Genomic DNA, 15,758 nt, shown 5'->3' with positions numbered 1-15,758 from the left:
AGCAGGACTTGGCCGAAATTCAAGCAGTGTATGGCCAGCTTTAGGAAAATTTGGTCATAAAGACAAATATATACTTTGATTTCAGAATAGAGACACAAAACAGACCACTTTTCAGGCCACCATTAGCCCATCAAAGCCTCTAATTTGTTGTGGAGCTTCCCCTTGACCGATCACACACACTCAGTCTGACCACAGAAAATGTGGATGTCCAAGCAGAAAGAAACATTTCCTGAAGCACATATTACAGAACAGCAACAAGGTAACCCATGAATCCAACCAGAATGCACCATGTCCACTTATTAATAGACCACAATGTGAAGTGACAAAAATAAATAAATGATAATCAGTCTTTTAGCTTGCATTTTCTTCTTTGTATGGGAAATGAAGTAACTGGGGAATCCTTTGCCCAGGAGACTATGAACAAGTCCTAAAATAATGTCTCTGATAAGGTAAGGGTTACAAGAGAACGTACGGTCCCCTCTGTTCCATGCAGGAACATTCCTTCCCATCAGGCATTGCTGCAGCTTTGGTTAGATTTCTGTCAGTGTGATCTTGAAGCCTTGTTCCACCATACTTTCCACATTCAGAATGAAGGTATCCTCGTTGGAGTAATGCTCAATGATGTTGTCATCCATATTAACTAAGATGCTAAGAAATGAAAAGAGAGAGCAGTGGATTAGGCGGATTTCACAATTGACATAAATGTTTGTGAAAATGCACAGAACAGCCAAGTTTTGTAACAAATAACCTAGAATGATTTATTCTTAATACAGATACGGTACTTGGTTAAAAGAGAACTTCCACTTGTACTAAAATGTTTATATGTGTCATTCTGTAATTAAATGTTATTAAATATTGCCATGCCTTTACAAAAGTGACTAGATAGGACTTCCTAAATTCGTCAGAAATTCAAATCCCGCTTTCTTGCTCATCTGATTGGCTCACTAACTTCCTGCACAGAGCTACACTGAGACTGATCAGGTAATGACAGGCGTCAGTTCAACAAAAGTACTGTCAAGGCCTACATCAGTATCTTCCGGACAGGAAAAGGTAAGAATCTGCAATAAAGTTTACTAAAATCTTTGTCATGTGTTCAGGTCATTGAGAGCAGAGTTGGGTTTTTTTCTTAACAAAACTTTTATTGATAGTGATATTAAAGTCATACTTTTTAAAGCTTTTTCAAAACGCTGATTAACCACTTCAAGACCAGGTGTTTAGACCCCCTTAGATCCCCCTGGCCAGGACATTTTTCAGTGTTCAGCGCTGCGGTACTTTGACTGACGTTTATTCCGTCATGCAACGCTGTACTGAAATGAATTTTATACCATTTTTGGGGGACAGATAGAGCTTTCTTTTGGTGGTATTTAAACACCACTACGGGATTTAATTTATTATAATTAGGAAAAATTACTGAAAATTTTGGGGAAAAAAAGTTTTTTTTACATTATGTTAGGAAACATTTATTATTACCCAATTTTTTGGTAAAATATAAAATACGGGGTCACGTCGGGTAAATAGACACCAAACATGTCAAGCTTTAAAATTGCGCGCACCCGCGACATCGCAGAAAACTACCATACCCAAAATTGGCCATAGGCGATGCTTTAAAAGCTTTTACCGCTCATCAGTTTAGTGTTATCAGTGATTGATGGCCCTAGACTTATTGCTCTCACTACGACGTTTGCGGCGATATGTAACATGTGCGGCGTAATGGGCGCAATCGTCTTTTTTGCACGTTTCCATGCGTGTATGTATGGGTGGGGACTTTAAAACATTTTTTATTTTATTCTTTTTTATGTGTAACTTAAAAAAAAAATTGGGGGGGGCTTTAATATTTTTTTCCTATTTTTTTTTCCACTAAACTTTATTGCTATCACATACGGGGGCTAATAAAACCCCCCTTGTGTTAGCAAAATATGTGACAGGTCCTTTTTATGGAGACATCAGGGGTCTCCAAGACCCCTAATGTCACCTAGGACCCCCCAAAAGAAGCTGATGAAGCACAGATCTGCTCCATCAGCTTCTTTCCAGCTTCTGAAGCTGGAGAGTGACACAAGAATGCGAAAGTGATGTAATATACAACACTTCCGCATTCTGTCAGAGGAGAGGGGACCGGGGCGAGCTCGTGTAACGATCTCCCTCTGATCCCCTATAACACAGCGAAGCCCGGGATCAGCGGGACAATGGCAGGGGGACAGCGGAGGGGGGGGGGCGCACCGATCGTTACCCCATACAAGCGATCGCTTGCATTTTAACAGGCATCGCTGCCTGTTTTTGAATTTCGGCCATTTGCCCAGCGGCGCGCGCGAGGGGGCGTGTCTGAGCGGACGTCTAAAGACGCCCGCTGAGATCTAGAGAGCTAGTAAAAAAAAACCACTTACAACCGATGCTGCTTCTTGATGTTAAATTTGTACAGCTGCTGGAGACTGCTCTGTCCCTTGTGATCTTGTACTGAACAGGAAGTTCAGGGAAACAGGGCTGAGAGAGTTGGAGCTGTTCAGAAACAAGTGATGTAAAGCATTTCCTGTTGATTCATAACTGGGGACTCATAGTACTATGTGCCCCAGTTATTTACAAACATTGATCACCAGCTTCCTCTTCCGACCCCCGTCCAGCTTCAGCGCTTCACTTCTCCTCGGATCTCGCTGCCTGTCCCCATTCGGGCAGGGGAGAGCAGCGGGGATCCAGAGCAGAAGCTGCAGGCTGTGCTGTCCCACTTCTCCCTGCCGTGCTGAGCCCTGGCTGCGCCCCGTACCTGCGCCCAAGGCAAGTGGCTCAGTCGCCCTAGCTACGGCCCTGTGTGTTTGCCTTGGTTCATGATGGGGATGATCATTGTACTTATGAGAGATGACTTCATCGTAGTCTTAAGTAAACTCATATCATCACAGGATGCATAGTGTAGGTGACAAGTTCCAGTATTAGGATGACACAGCTGTGCAGAACTCATGATACAGAAAAGACAAGCACACTATTAGGAGATATTTCTATTCCGTGACTCATTATTTATCCTCTCAGCACCGATATGACCAAAACATTGTATTACAGTGTAAATAGACACGTTGCTTAACAAACCGCTGCGCTCCTTCTCCCTTAATGTATGACTCATAGGAGGAAAATCAATGGCTTCAGCCCTGGCTACATTTTATGTAGGAAGATGTGTTCAAATCATTAAAGACAGAAGTACAAATCAGCAGGTTAACATAACCTCCATTAATGTATTCCAGCTGATGATTGTATTGTGCAGCCTGGCAGGCCGTATGCACGCTACCTGTGCCCTGCGCATTAAGTGGGTGAGAATGATTGGCAGTCGCCCCTCCTAAGAAACACCACCAATTCTTCTGGGTGCACTGAAAGTAAAACTGAACTCCGGAAGCTATGCCCAAACAAAAAAGGCAGACAGAGGGAAAAGGACTAGTGAACAGATTTTCCTGTGGTACCCCTGCAGCTGACCTTTCCCTATTAGTGCCTTACCATGCCTTGTTCTGCACTGTGTCTCTGTTTATCTGCCATCTTGGTCATGGTAGGACTTTACTTCCTCATGTCAGAGAATACAGCAAGTGGCATCACCAAATCTCACTCAGTGGCGGATCCAGGGGGGGTCAGGTGCTGCATGTGATTAGTACACAGCCCCCATTCTGCTCTATGGGACTACGCGGCCGTACGCTGCCCTGCGCTCACCCGTCCTGTTCATCGGTGCGGGTGAGCGTACCCGTATGCTGACAGTCTGGATCCTGTCTGCGTCCGAGCAAGGAAACATGCACCCGTACGGACGTGCTGGGCGGGTGAGCATAGGGGGGCGTACGGCTGCATACACCTATAGAGAAGGACAGTGGCTGCATACTAATCAGCACCTGTCCTTCCCGGGAGCTGCCCGATACGGCTGTGCACACAACATGGAGCTGTACGTGCCGGCCGATTCCAGTGAATGAGCCCCTCATGTCCCCAGGAACATAAAATAAAACATTTTTGTTTTTTAATACTGACCTGATTCCTGGATCCACCGACAAGCCCAGCTTACCGTCTCCCCCGCTGTCAGAAGCTGCCTACAGAGCGTGCTGGTTACTACTTAAACCGGCGCGCTCTGTGTGCAGCTTCTGAGAAAATACGCTATTAGCGTGCCGCCGCACCGGGGCCAGAGGCTGTGGGGGGGGCCAGTGGGGTCCGGTCCTGGGCACCCCCACAGCCTCAGTGGGGTCCGGTCCTGCAATATGGTCCTGCAATATGGGGCAGTGCAGGGTGCGTTAGAACACCGGGGCCTCGCACTGCCGACAGGCTTCCCAGTGAGGGAGCGGGTCCTGTGACTCACCTCCCCTCCCGGCCGCTTCCATAGTAACAGGTATGTGTCACACGCCCCGCCTCGCCCCCTGCAGTGCACACATCGACACATGGCTGCTGCTATCCTGGCAGGGTGAGTCCGAGCGGGGGAAGGGGGGGGAGATGGAGGGGGGGGCTTTTACTTCATGTAATTAGACAAGTGGATTATAATGGGGAATATTACACTGTAATGTTCCCTATTATAATCTATTTCTCTGATTAAATTATTACAGACAGGCCCCTGTTCTATCACAGTTTGAGACTATGTTAGAATGTGTGACCAGTGACGTGGTCACACATTTAAATGTAATCTCGCCTAGTTTTTCGGCGGTGGAATAGGTGAAGAATTCCAACGCTTTCTCCGCTGTTCCAGGGCAGATCGGCATCGCAAATCGCATGTGCAGGGAACCGATCTGCCCTGGAACAGCTGATCGGTCCTGAAATGTCACTACTATCCGACTTTGTGAGTGCGGTGGAATGTGAGATCGCAGTCGGAGAGAAGTGACATTTCAGGACCGATCAGCTGTTTTAGGGCAGATCGGTTCTCCTGCACATGCGATTTGTGATGCCCTTCTGCCCTGGTACAGCTGGGAAAGCGATGGAATGCTTCACCTATTAGCGGTCACACATTCTACCGCCAAAAAACTGGGCCGGATTACGTTAAAACGTATCACCACGTTACGTTAAAACGCATGACCACCGGTCACAACGTAGTCACAACCTTTGATAGAACACCGCCTGCAGAGTGCAGGGTCTCAGGTAAGTCCAGCACGCTACTGCAACATTAGAGACCACTGGGGGGTGGGGGTGCGGGGGCCAGTGTGATCTGCTCCCGCGCGCACCCCGCCGCCCCCACCCCGGCTTGGGATGGGGGCCCAAGATAACATCTTGCACCAGGGCCCTTTGGTTATTAGGTCCGCCGCTGGATGGTGCTGTATGAGGAGGTGTATATGGTGGGGTGCTGTATGAAGGCATGTGTATGGGGTGTTCTATGCTAGGGATTGTGTGGCTCCATAAAGCAGTAGCGCTGCCTGGCTCCATGCTAAGGCTTTACAACGTGGTCTATGATTGGTCAGTAACAGAGACCTACACAATGCATGGCAGGGGGGTAATGTCTACCATTTTGATCCAGTGCCAGCACACTATGTGGACAGTGAAAGATCTGCTGCTATTTAAATGTCTTTCTGACAAAATAACAAATACATATGCAGTACATCTGTGCAATACATTCACATTTCTGCATATTTTGTCTCTTTAAAAATGCAGAAGGTATAAAAAAAACACCTGTTGATCTTGCCAGAAATCCTCTGCTGCAATAAAATCTCAAGCTGTGCCCTATCTTAGTTCTCTCCTGCTGTACTACAGTATGACCACCAGACCACCAGACCACACACACTCCTTCTCTACATAAAATACACAGATTTTTTGCAGTCCAGAAAGGGAGAACTCAACAATGCTTGGGATTTCAGTGCAGCAGAAACAGTGTTGTCAGCCCCGTACAGGAAGTAGGAGCTCAATGGATTTCTGGAAGGATTAGCACTGCATCCAGGCATATAGCATTTTATTTTAGGAAGAGGTCAGCAATGGAAGGTTCCATATTTTTGTCTGCACATAATTCTTTTAGCCTCACATTTAAAACACGCCTACATCACTCTTCTCCTTCCCTGGTGTCTTGGGGGGGAGGGGTTACAAAACAAATTACAACTGTAGCAACGCCTCTGATGTCTACTCTTCGCTGTTCATTTCACTTTTCATCTCCTTACCCTTTTTTGCTTTTCTTATAAATTTTCACCATTTTTTCAACAGGAATACCATATTTATCTGAGATCTGGAAGACAGAAAAAAGACAAGAGTAAATCTTACATGCTGGAAATATAATTCAGTTTGAGTATACTGACAGCAGGCATAGATGTAATTCCTTAAGAACTCAAAAACTTTATATGAAGTCTTCCTAGATCTGGAAATATAATTAGTCTTCAGTGTAATCTATCACTGTTGTCATCACTGCACTTCATAATAAGGAGCGTTAGCTGAGCTCTGCTGCCCTCTGTTGGCAATATACAGACATTGCTCAAAACCAAGCAAGTTTCAGGGTAGTGACATATCAGTTTGTGGTAGACTGACCCTTTCAGTGATCTCGGGCAGACCCACACACTACACATTTATTGGTAAATTAGGTTAATATAACGGATGCATCGCCTTCTGTTAGCAGAAAACTAATAGGACATTTGTCTTAAGCAGACCCTGCCACCAACCTAAAAAATTGCAGGTAAAACTGCAGGAAAAAAGTATTTAAATTCTTACTTGATGTGTCTTACTTTTCCATAAATAATTTTTTATTCACTTGCAATGTGCCTTTGAACTTGCTAGAAAATAGGGATGCACCAATGCCAATACTAGTATACCTGGGTATTTGTACGGAGTACTTGTACTCGCAGAAAAATGCTACGATACTTACCTCCGATACCGGAACTTCGGCAGTGTCGAGGCAGCATGGAGGCGGCTTCCTTTCGTATCAGGAAGCAGGGCGGCAGGTTATGACCCGCCTCCCGGCTTCCTGATTGGCTATACTTGTTGGTAGGCAGCCTGGCTTCCTAATAATTTAGGAAGCCGGGCAGCATGTCATGACCCTCCTCCTGGCTTGAGGGCACCTCATGACCCACTGCCTGGCTTCCTGATTGTTTTTTTCAATAGAACACCGGCTTCCCTGGCACTCAGGAAGCCGGGTGGCGGGTCATGATCTGCCTCCCGGCTTCCTGATAATCGGGGCACATGGCACCAGTATCAGTACTCGGTATCGGTGAGTATCGAACAAAAAGTATCGTTACTGGTACTCGATACCGAAAAACCGGTATCGGCACATCCCTACTAGAAAATGTAACTACTCCCAGAAGAGTCCATTTCATCGCACAATCCCCTTTCTCCGTGCACATCATAGTCCCTTCCTTTCTGGGAGTGTCTAATTACTGTCTGTGCTGGTCCAGATCTTCCACCCTTCTATTCACCTCCCTACATATTCTAATATGTAGCAGCCAGGGGAAGAACGTAGGGGACTACTATAGAGTGTCACTGGAGTGCAGCCGTGTCTTAACTTTCCATTAGGGCTGCACCGATACTTTTCAGATACCAGTGCCGATACTTGTCATTTTCAGGAGAACTACCAGGGTTGCAGCTGTTGCAGCTGGGACCTGGCTGTATAGTACATACAGCCAGGTCCCAGCTGCAACAGCTGCAACCCTGGTAGGTTTCAGGACAGTACGTACCACTGTCCTGAAACCATTATTCTGTATTGTTTTAGAATAACTGTCACATGACAATAAACAAAAATGTATCAGTACTTGTATCTGTGAGCACTCAGGCAAGTATCAGTACTTGTACTTGCAAAACTGGTATCGGTGCATCCCTTATATGTATTTATAAAAACAACATCATACAATAAAACAGAGATGTACTAATCCCAGGAGCTCCGTGTGCTCCTTACAAATGACAGCTGCCTCCTAACTTTTGAATTTTTCTCTATTCTAGTCCTGGAGCTGGAAAAGTATCTGTACATGTACTTGTACCGAGTACAGTGCATCCCTAGTTTCCATAAATTATTTTTTTTATTCAATTTCAATGTGCCTTTCAACTTGCTAGAAAATGTAACTACTCCCAGAAGAGTCAATTTCCTTACACTGTCCCCTCTCTCTCATTATTGAACATCATAGCTGCTCTTCTTTTGGGAGTGTCTAATTGCTGTCTGTGCTGGCCCAGTTCCACCCCCTTCCCTTCACCCCCCTACATAATCTATTATGTAGAAGTAAAGGGAAGAACGTAGAATAGAATAGTAGTCTATTGAGTGTAGAATAGAATAGTAGTCTATTGAGTGTCAGCCCCCTGGGGCTGCTGACATCACATCCAAGATGGTGACCCCCAAACAGCATTCTCTGGCTTTTGTATGTATGCACGGGAGGCTTTCACAGGTAAATAACATGCTTAAAACATGTGAAAATGGTGAGAATTCAGAATGAATTAATGAACTCAGAATGAATCTGAGAAATTGAGAATGTTCTGGTGACAGGGTCTCTTTATCAACTTGTCTCAGTGTCGGGGAGCGCTTGGCAAGTGTAAGTAAATAAAATGAAACGTATCAGCCTTTCATACATGTCTTACAGGATTTATTACATATACTTACAGCGTCTAATAGCCCCTTCACTGTAGGATACTTTAACATGAGCGCATCAAATACTTCATCTGTTTCTTTCCTCACGTAAAGAAGAACTGTAACAAAGATACAGAGTAGGTGTTTTTGAAACAAGGTTTCTTTTCCATGTGGTAAGTACTGCATTTTTCCAAGAATAATGGATAAAAGAAACTATATATATATATATTAAGATATTTAAATAAATATAAAAATATATAGAAAACTTTATCTGAATATTAGAAAACTTTCTGTGATAAATCACCCTCTAAGAATTCCAATGTGCTAATAATCGAAAACCCAACATCTAAACAATGTTCAAATATGCAATGTCATCTATAAACAATGAAGTGAATGATTTCAATTCCACAGAATAATTGTGATTTAAACCCTTGGTTCTCAACTGGTGGTTTGTGACCCAAAAGTGGGTCACGACCCTGTGTTCGGTGGGTCACCGCATGCCTTCCACTGCGCTAGGTGAGAGGCTCCTTAGCCTCCCCCTAGCGCAACACTGTCAGTTCTCGCGCCAAGCATCCATTCAAAATATGCTGGCCAGCGCAGTGTCAGCTTGAGGTGGTATATGCTGGAGATATGGTTGTGAGGTAGCTCTATGCATACCTGCATTGCTTACAGCTCCCTCACATGCCCTGTTGAGGTGCCTGGACTAGAGTGATGTCACATTCTGGCTCCCGTCACCTCTACAGGGCATGCAAGGGAGCTGTACAAGCAATGCACATATGAATGGAGCTCCGTCACAGCAGAGCAGCCCACTCTGGACCCCAGGCAAGGATCCACTCCAGCTCTCCTAAGGTAGGGAGACTAGGTGGGCCTTAAAAAAAACAAAAACAAAAAAGTGTGAATGTGTGTTTGAGAATGTCAGTGAATGTGTGAGATTGTGTATGTAGGTCAGTGTTTTTGAGGGCCAGTTCACACTAGTACAGTGCGTTACTCACATAGCATTAACGCACTGTACCATGCAATCGCACCTGCCGTGCTTTCTGGTGTGGGAGGTGCTGCGTTGCCATTCATTTGAAAGGTACCCCAAGCGCACTTCCCACCCACAGTTCGTACACCCGCACCTGAACATGCGCTACCCTAATACCGTGTGTTCCATTGCAGCACAACTTGGGTCATGACTTAATGACCTAGGACAACTGTGGGTTCTGAGGTTACACAGGTTGAGAACCACTGATTTAAACCAAACGAGATGTCCAAAAGTTCACACTTAATATCCACATAAGTGTGTTCTTCCTTACCGGTGTCTCTGCCCGTTATTCTCAAGAGGGACAGGCGATACTAGACCTGGGTGTGGATCTAGCAATAGGGTGAGCGGCTCTCTGTAAAGAGATTCCACAGAGGTGTTGTGGAAGCTGCATGCAAGCAGGATATTAAAGGAGAACTATGGGGTCAGTGTTTTTCCCCATAGTTCTCCTTAGGGTAACGGGAGGACACAAACTAGCGTCCTCCCGTTACCCTAAGCTCAGTATACCGCGAGCTACAGCTCGCGGTATACTGAGACGCCGCAGCCGGAGCGGATCCCGACTTAGATGACGGGATCCACCCAGCTGCGTGAGTGACAGCTGGCTCTGCCTATCTAGAGGCAGAGCCAGCTGTACCCGCCCCCTCCCCCGTCCGTTCCGCCAGTCAGCGCTGGCAGATCGGAGCGGGGAGAGTGGAATCCAGCCCCTCCCCCTGTCACGGCAGAGAGCCGTGACAGGATCGAGAGGCGAGCGAACCCGGTATGTGTTCGCTCACCTCCCGATCTACTGAGCCGACCTGTGACAGTCTCATTGTCACAGGTCGGCTAGAACTATGAGGTGAGTGAAAAGCACTCACCACATAGTTCTCCTTTAATACATTTTCAAGTCTTTTTCACATGTGTTCCACAAGTTTGAACAAATATACACTTTTGTGGATATTAAGTGTAAACTTTTGGACTAAATTACAAATATTCTGTGGAATTGAAATCATTCACTTCATTGTTTATAGATTACATTGCAAATTTGAACATTGATTGTTTAGTTGTTGGGTTTTTGATTATTAGCACTTTGAAATACTTAGAGGGTGATTTATCACAACAATTTTGCTAAATCTCTATTTTTATATTTATGTATATATCTATTTATTGTAGCATAGTGTATATATATATGTATCTATTCCATTATTTGATTTAGGAGTGGGGTGAGCACAGCACATTTAATATATACAGTATAGTTATAATATCCTAGTTTCATGCTAGAATGCGTCACATACCTGCCCTCTCCTATCCTTCATTTATTCACAAAAAAGCCTTGTATTTTTTGTACAGAATGCAAGGTGTTTTGTGAATGGACAAGGGAACATATAGTCATATTCCTGTCCCTCTTCTTCCCTTGTCCATTCACAAAAAGCCTTTTTTGACTGGACAATGCAAGAGGAGGGATGGGTATACGACTGGATGTCCCATTGTCCATTCACGGAACACCTTATATTCTGTTAAAAAAAAGAATACAATTGTAAGCTCTCATGAGCAGAATCCTTCTAATCCTTTGTACGGTAATTGTATTCTCCCCATATGATGTAAAGCACTGCACAAACCATTGGCGCTATATAAATGTTGTATAATAATGCAGAGCTTTTCGTGAATGGACAAGGGGGCTGCACTTAGGTTGTAGGTTTTAGCATCACAATTTTTATTGTTTTCGGAGTTGAAATATATGATATGAAATGTTACCTTTTTTATGTGCTTCTTTCATTTGCTTTGGTGCAGGTGGACCAAAGTCTTCCTCAACAGGACGGAGCATCCTTTTCACTAGCACACTGCTCCTGTACGAGAAAAACAAAAAATGTAGTAGATATTATAGATGTTGTAATGTAAAAGTGCTAGCTCTGGGGCTTCTATTCTCCTAGCATTGGCTGTGCTATCTTTGTCCTATGTAGGCTGCCTCCCCTGCACCCCCTGCCTTTCTATTAGTTCCTGTACAACACACAAATGGGACAGAGTACCGAAATGTATAGTATGTGTAGCAAGAGGCTGCCTTAGTTTTATTGAAGACTGCACACATCTAATTGCTAAAAATATTATAACACTTCGGGGGTTAACTTGCCAATTAAGGAAAAAATAAAATGTATAGTGAACTTTTGTTCACATTAAAGTGACGCTGTCTGTGTATGGTAAAGCATATCTATATTAGAAGAGGCTCTATACTTACTTTTCTGGCAGCCCATTGTTGATGTGCTATATTTTCCCCAATCACTGCAAGTATTATACACATGTTCAATACCTGCCCCCAATACCCCATCTGGGCAATGGTTTTATCAACTTAGTGCAGGGTTAAGTTGGCCATACATGCTTAGAATTTCTCGGGGGTTGAATGAGAATAATCCATCCATTCCCCTATCTACGCAATACAGCAATGATGGAGGAATCCCAACTGCTGGCTATTGAGTTCTGCCAAGATTTTTAGACCGGCTCCTTCAACAAAAGTCAATTGAAAAATCAACTTTTGTCAAGCGAGGTAGATTGGGTGCCGACAGGCCAACACACTGTGCACACACGCGCAGCTCCTGGTAACTGGTGATGTCAGCGACCTGGTCAGCACTGCATAGATTGTCACAGGTGGCTAAGAGCTCTTAGCAACCTGGAATGCTTTGGCTGTCTCCGGCTGCCTCATTACGGGACAGCCCTTGAGTCAAAGATTCACTCCTGACCACCAGTTAATTAAAGGGACTTTTAAGGCTATGACACACTGCATGGGAAGCAGCGTGGAAAGGTGGCGCGCTGCCTTCGCACGCAGTGCGTCATGTAATTTTCTTCCCAGGACGTCAGCTTGCGAAAGCTCGCATAGCTGAGCGTGCTGAGATTAAAATTTTCATCTTCAGCCAATCGGCTTGTGTGCATAAACCCGCGCGTCAAGATGCGAACTCCAAACGTTTGTTACGCGTGAGCCGATTGGCTGAAGATGCAGTTAATCATCTGGCTGCACTCCACTCACACACTGCATGCGTAGCTCCGTGCCCGACAGCTTTGTATCGCTCTGCACGGCTTCGCATTCAGTGTGTCACGGACTTTATTCTCCCTGCTGGCATTGTGTGCTTGGTGCAGTACGATAACTGCAGGAGGATTGAGAACCCTTTCTCCATAAGCCTTAAGAACTCCATTGTGGATAATCTCACCAACAGATCCTCCAAGAAGCACACCAAACTCAAAACTGGTTCAAATAACAAGCATCCATCCATGTCCCAAATATAATTTTACTGTGGATTGGCCCTTTAATACATCATACATAATTATATTTTGATTTCTACATTGTTAAATATTGTTTCTTACCCTTCTAAGTCATCGTCTGTATTGTAGAAAACCTGTTTGAGAAACACATGTACATAGTTATAAAACAGGGCATATATTTCCATTGCTGTAGCTGGCGTGATGGATCAGACAATTATCCTGATTTAGATATAAACCAGAATGTAATAAACATTGATAAAACGACATCCTGATCCTCATTACAACAACAGTAACTTGATTAGCGTGTACCAGAAAGGGTTTTTTTGAACTGAGATGGATGGAATAAAACAGAGGAGCTGTTAGTTGGAGGGTCGTAACAAAGAGAGAGATCATTCTAGTAGCTGACAATGATATTGCTTTCATTTTACAGCCGTAATCTTTTCACATCTTATAAATTACAGAAGTAATACACATTATTGCAGAGAGACGGTTGCGCTTTCCTATAATTACTTTTATTGATTCCACTTAGAGCTTAATGTTATCTTATAAATCTAAAAAATCCTTGGTGCTAAAATAAATAAAAAAAGCTCATTCCTAATGTAAAACTTCACCTTGTGACCCCAGAAAATAAAGGAAAACATTTACATATATGTGCATCAAGTGCTTTTACATTTTCTTTTACATGTAAATCTTATTTTTAAAAACCTTGTGGCACTACTGCAGCATAGCAGCACCTCCAGTCCTGTGACTGTCATCTAGGTTTAACTATTAAGTGTGTGTAAATAAAAATTTTAAGGTTAGATTGAGCTCAGGAAATAAGTATTTATTTCCTATGTTCCTCAGCTCTGTCTAGTGGTCATAATGTGGTATTACAGGACATTACATTCAACCTAAAAAAGAAAATATACTAAATATACTAAGAATGTTCTTTTTACCCTTTATTTGCACAGAACAATTGTTCTGGGAGATTTGCATCTCCCAGAAGTGTGAAGTGTTTATAAATAGACCCAAGGGCGTATCTGCCGCGAGGCAAACAAGGTGTTTGCCTTGGGCGGCACTTTCCACGGGGGCGGCAAAAATGCCACCCCCAAAACAGTCGGCTAAGCCGGGGTGCACAGAATTCAGCAGCCTCTGCTGCCTAATCGAGCAGGAGGCGGAGGTGAGGAGGAGCATCAGCAGCAGGAGGGGCGGGTCCAGATCCACGTCGGATGGCGGAGGAAGCCGGTCCCGAAGCGCCAGTCATGCAGGGAGGAGGCCGGGACCTGGAAGTGCCAGTTGGGCAGTAGAGGAAGCTGGGTGCCCGCAGAGCCCAGCATAGATTCTGTGCAGCCCACCTGAAAGTTTCAGGTGGGCTCTGCAGGATCTGTGGTGGGCTCTGTGGGGTCAATGGTGGGCTCCACAGGCTCTCAAGGGGGCTCTGCAGCGTGCAGAGCCCACCACAGACCCTGCACAGCCCCCCTGAGACCCTGCAGAGCCCACCACAGATCCTGCACAGCTCTCCTGAGACCCTGCAGACTGCAGGGCTCAGGGGGCCTTTACATGATCTGTGGTGGGCTCGGCAGGGTCTATGGTGGGCTCTGCGGGGTCTATGGTGCGCTCAGCAGAGTCTCAGGGGGGCTGTGCAGGATCTGTGGTGGGCTCTGTGGGTCTATGGTTGGCTCAGTAGGGTCCCAGGGGGGCTGTGCAGGATCTGTGGTGGGCTCTGCATTGTGTGACAATTCCAGCCAGTGTCTATCCAGTCAGTCATAGTTTGGCTCAGCTCCATTTGATATGTCTCAGAGTGCTTCAAAGAACTCACAGAACTTGGATCATTGCATTGGGTGAAAGGCTCTCCCAGGTAGATTGCAGGTGATAACTGGCTGTATGTTTGAGGTTTTAGTACTTGTTACTGTGCATGCTTCATACTGTGCATTGATTAAAGTGCTACTTGGAATACCTGTCCGGTTCTTTGTAGATTTCCAAAGTGAACATCGGGGATGAAAAGGACAGGCTGGGAGTCCAGGTCAGACATGGTTTTGAAGAAGGTGATGTCACTCTTTTTTTGTATTGGCATGGCTGACATTTTTGCATCAGGTGCTAAAAAAAATAAAGCAAACAGAATTTCTTTTAAAGCAAATTCATCTTTTCTTTTTGATTCATTTTTATGAATTCTATATACAGTATATATAAAATGTAAATGAGACTGTACAGAGACTGTAAGATCAGTTTGTATGGTGCATGGCCATTTCAAGGCCGTCTTAAAATTTTTATACTGCTACATACACCCCAAAGCACCTTGCAGACACATCACAATGAATGATCATGCTCTCATTTATCGGAAGACTTTTCTAGCCTTACATCTTTACTGAAACAAAAATTCAGAGTAGGGAACCTCTAAGACAGGGGTGGGTAACTCCAGCCCTTCAGCTGTTGTGGAACTTCAAATCCCATGAGGCATTGCAGTCATACAGTTACAGGCATGACTCCCAGAGGCAGAGGCATATTTGGATTTGTAGTTAAAGCACACTTGGAGGGCTGGAGTTGCCCACGCCTGCGCTAATATCTTTCCTTTACTCTTATCCATGGATACAAGAATATAGATAAGATTTTATTGTCATTATATAAAACCAAATAACAAAATGTATTTTTGAGTTTACAGTCACTTCAACACCACAAAGAGCATACCGGTAAGGAGTGAGGTGGGATTTCCTGAGAAGCCCAATGTTACCCCAGACACGTTGTTAGATGAGCAGCTGACAGACTCACAGTAGACATACAGTATATTCCTCTCAGGGGAGCTGATGTCACAAACGTCATAAAAAAAGACTCACAATTATTTGTGGATGCTGTTTGTGCCGCTGTTGATTGTGTTTTTCCTTTTTTTCTGTTCTGTTTTCTTTCTTCATCCCGGATTTTTCTCTCTGCTCCCTAGAAATCAAACACAAAAGAAATACTTAGACAATTAGAGTTTGAGAACTGTGTCTAAAAGAAGCAATACTAAAAAATGGAATTTGTATGGTTCTTGTGTTTGGTGTTACAGTCCAGATAAGAAAAGGGACAAACAGACCACACCCAGCC

At 44.5% G+C, this 15,758-nt stretch overlaps 1 protein-coding gene across 1 annotated transcript in view; it reads right to left on the bottom strand.

The window, feature by feature from the left end:
* Positions 1–323: 323 nt before the first annotated feature.
* The window catches only part of GRHL2 (grainyhead like transcription factor 2), a 68,899-nt gene continuing 53,464 nt past the window's right edge, over positions 324–15,758 (bottom strand). Inside the window, exons 10-16 of the mRNA XM_018559113.1 lie at positions 15,512–15,608; positions 14,638–14,777; positions 12,804–12,835; positions 11,208–11,299; positions 8,489–8,574; positions 6,078–6,142; positions 324–648 (exon numbers count right to left, since the gene is read on the bottom strand). Coding sequence (XP_018414615.1) covers positions 531–648; positions 6,078–6,142; positions 8,489–8,574; positions 11,208–11,299; positions 12,804–12,835; positions 14,638–14,777; positions 15,512–15,608 — 630 coding nt within the window. The 3' untranslated portion in view covers positions 324–530. The remainder of the gene's footprint in view (positions 649–6,077; positions 6,143–8,488; positions 8,575–11,207; positions 11,300–12,803; positions 12,836–14,637; positions 14,778–15,511; positions 15,609–15,758) is intronic.

The sequence above is a fragment of the Nanorana parkeri genome, unplaced genomic scaffold, assembly GCF_000935625.1.
Source record: "Nanorana parkeri isolate BGI_ZX_2015 unplaced genomic scaffold, ASM93562v1 scaffold16, whole genome shotgun sequence".
In the NCBI taxonomy this organism is placed as follows: Eukaryota; Metazoa; Chordata; class Amphibia; order Anura; family Dicroglossidae; genus Nanorana; species Nanorana parkeri.
This window is presented reverse-complemented; position numbering and strand designations above follow the sequence as displayed.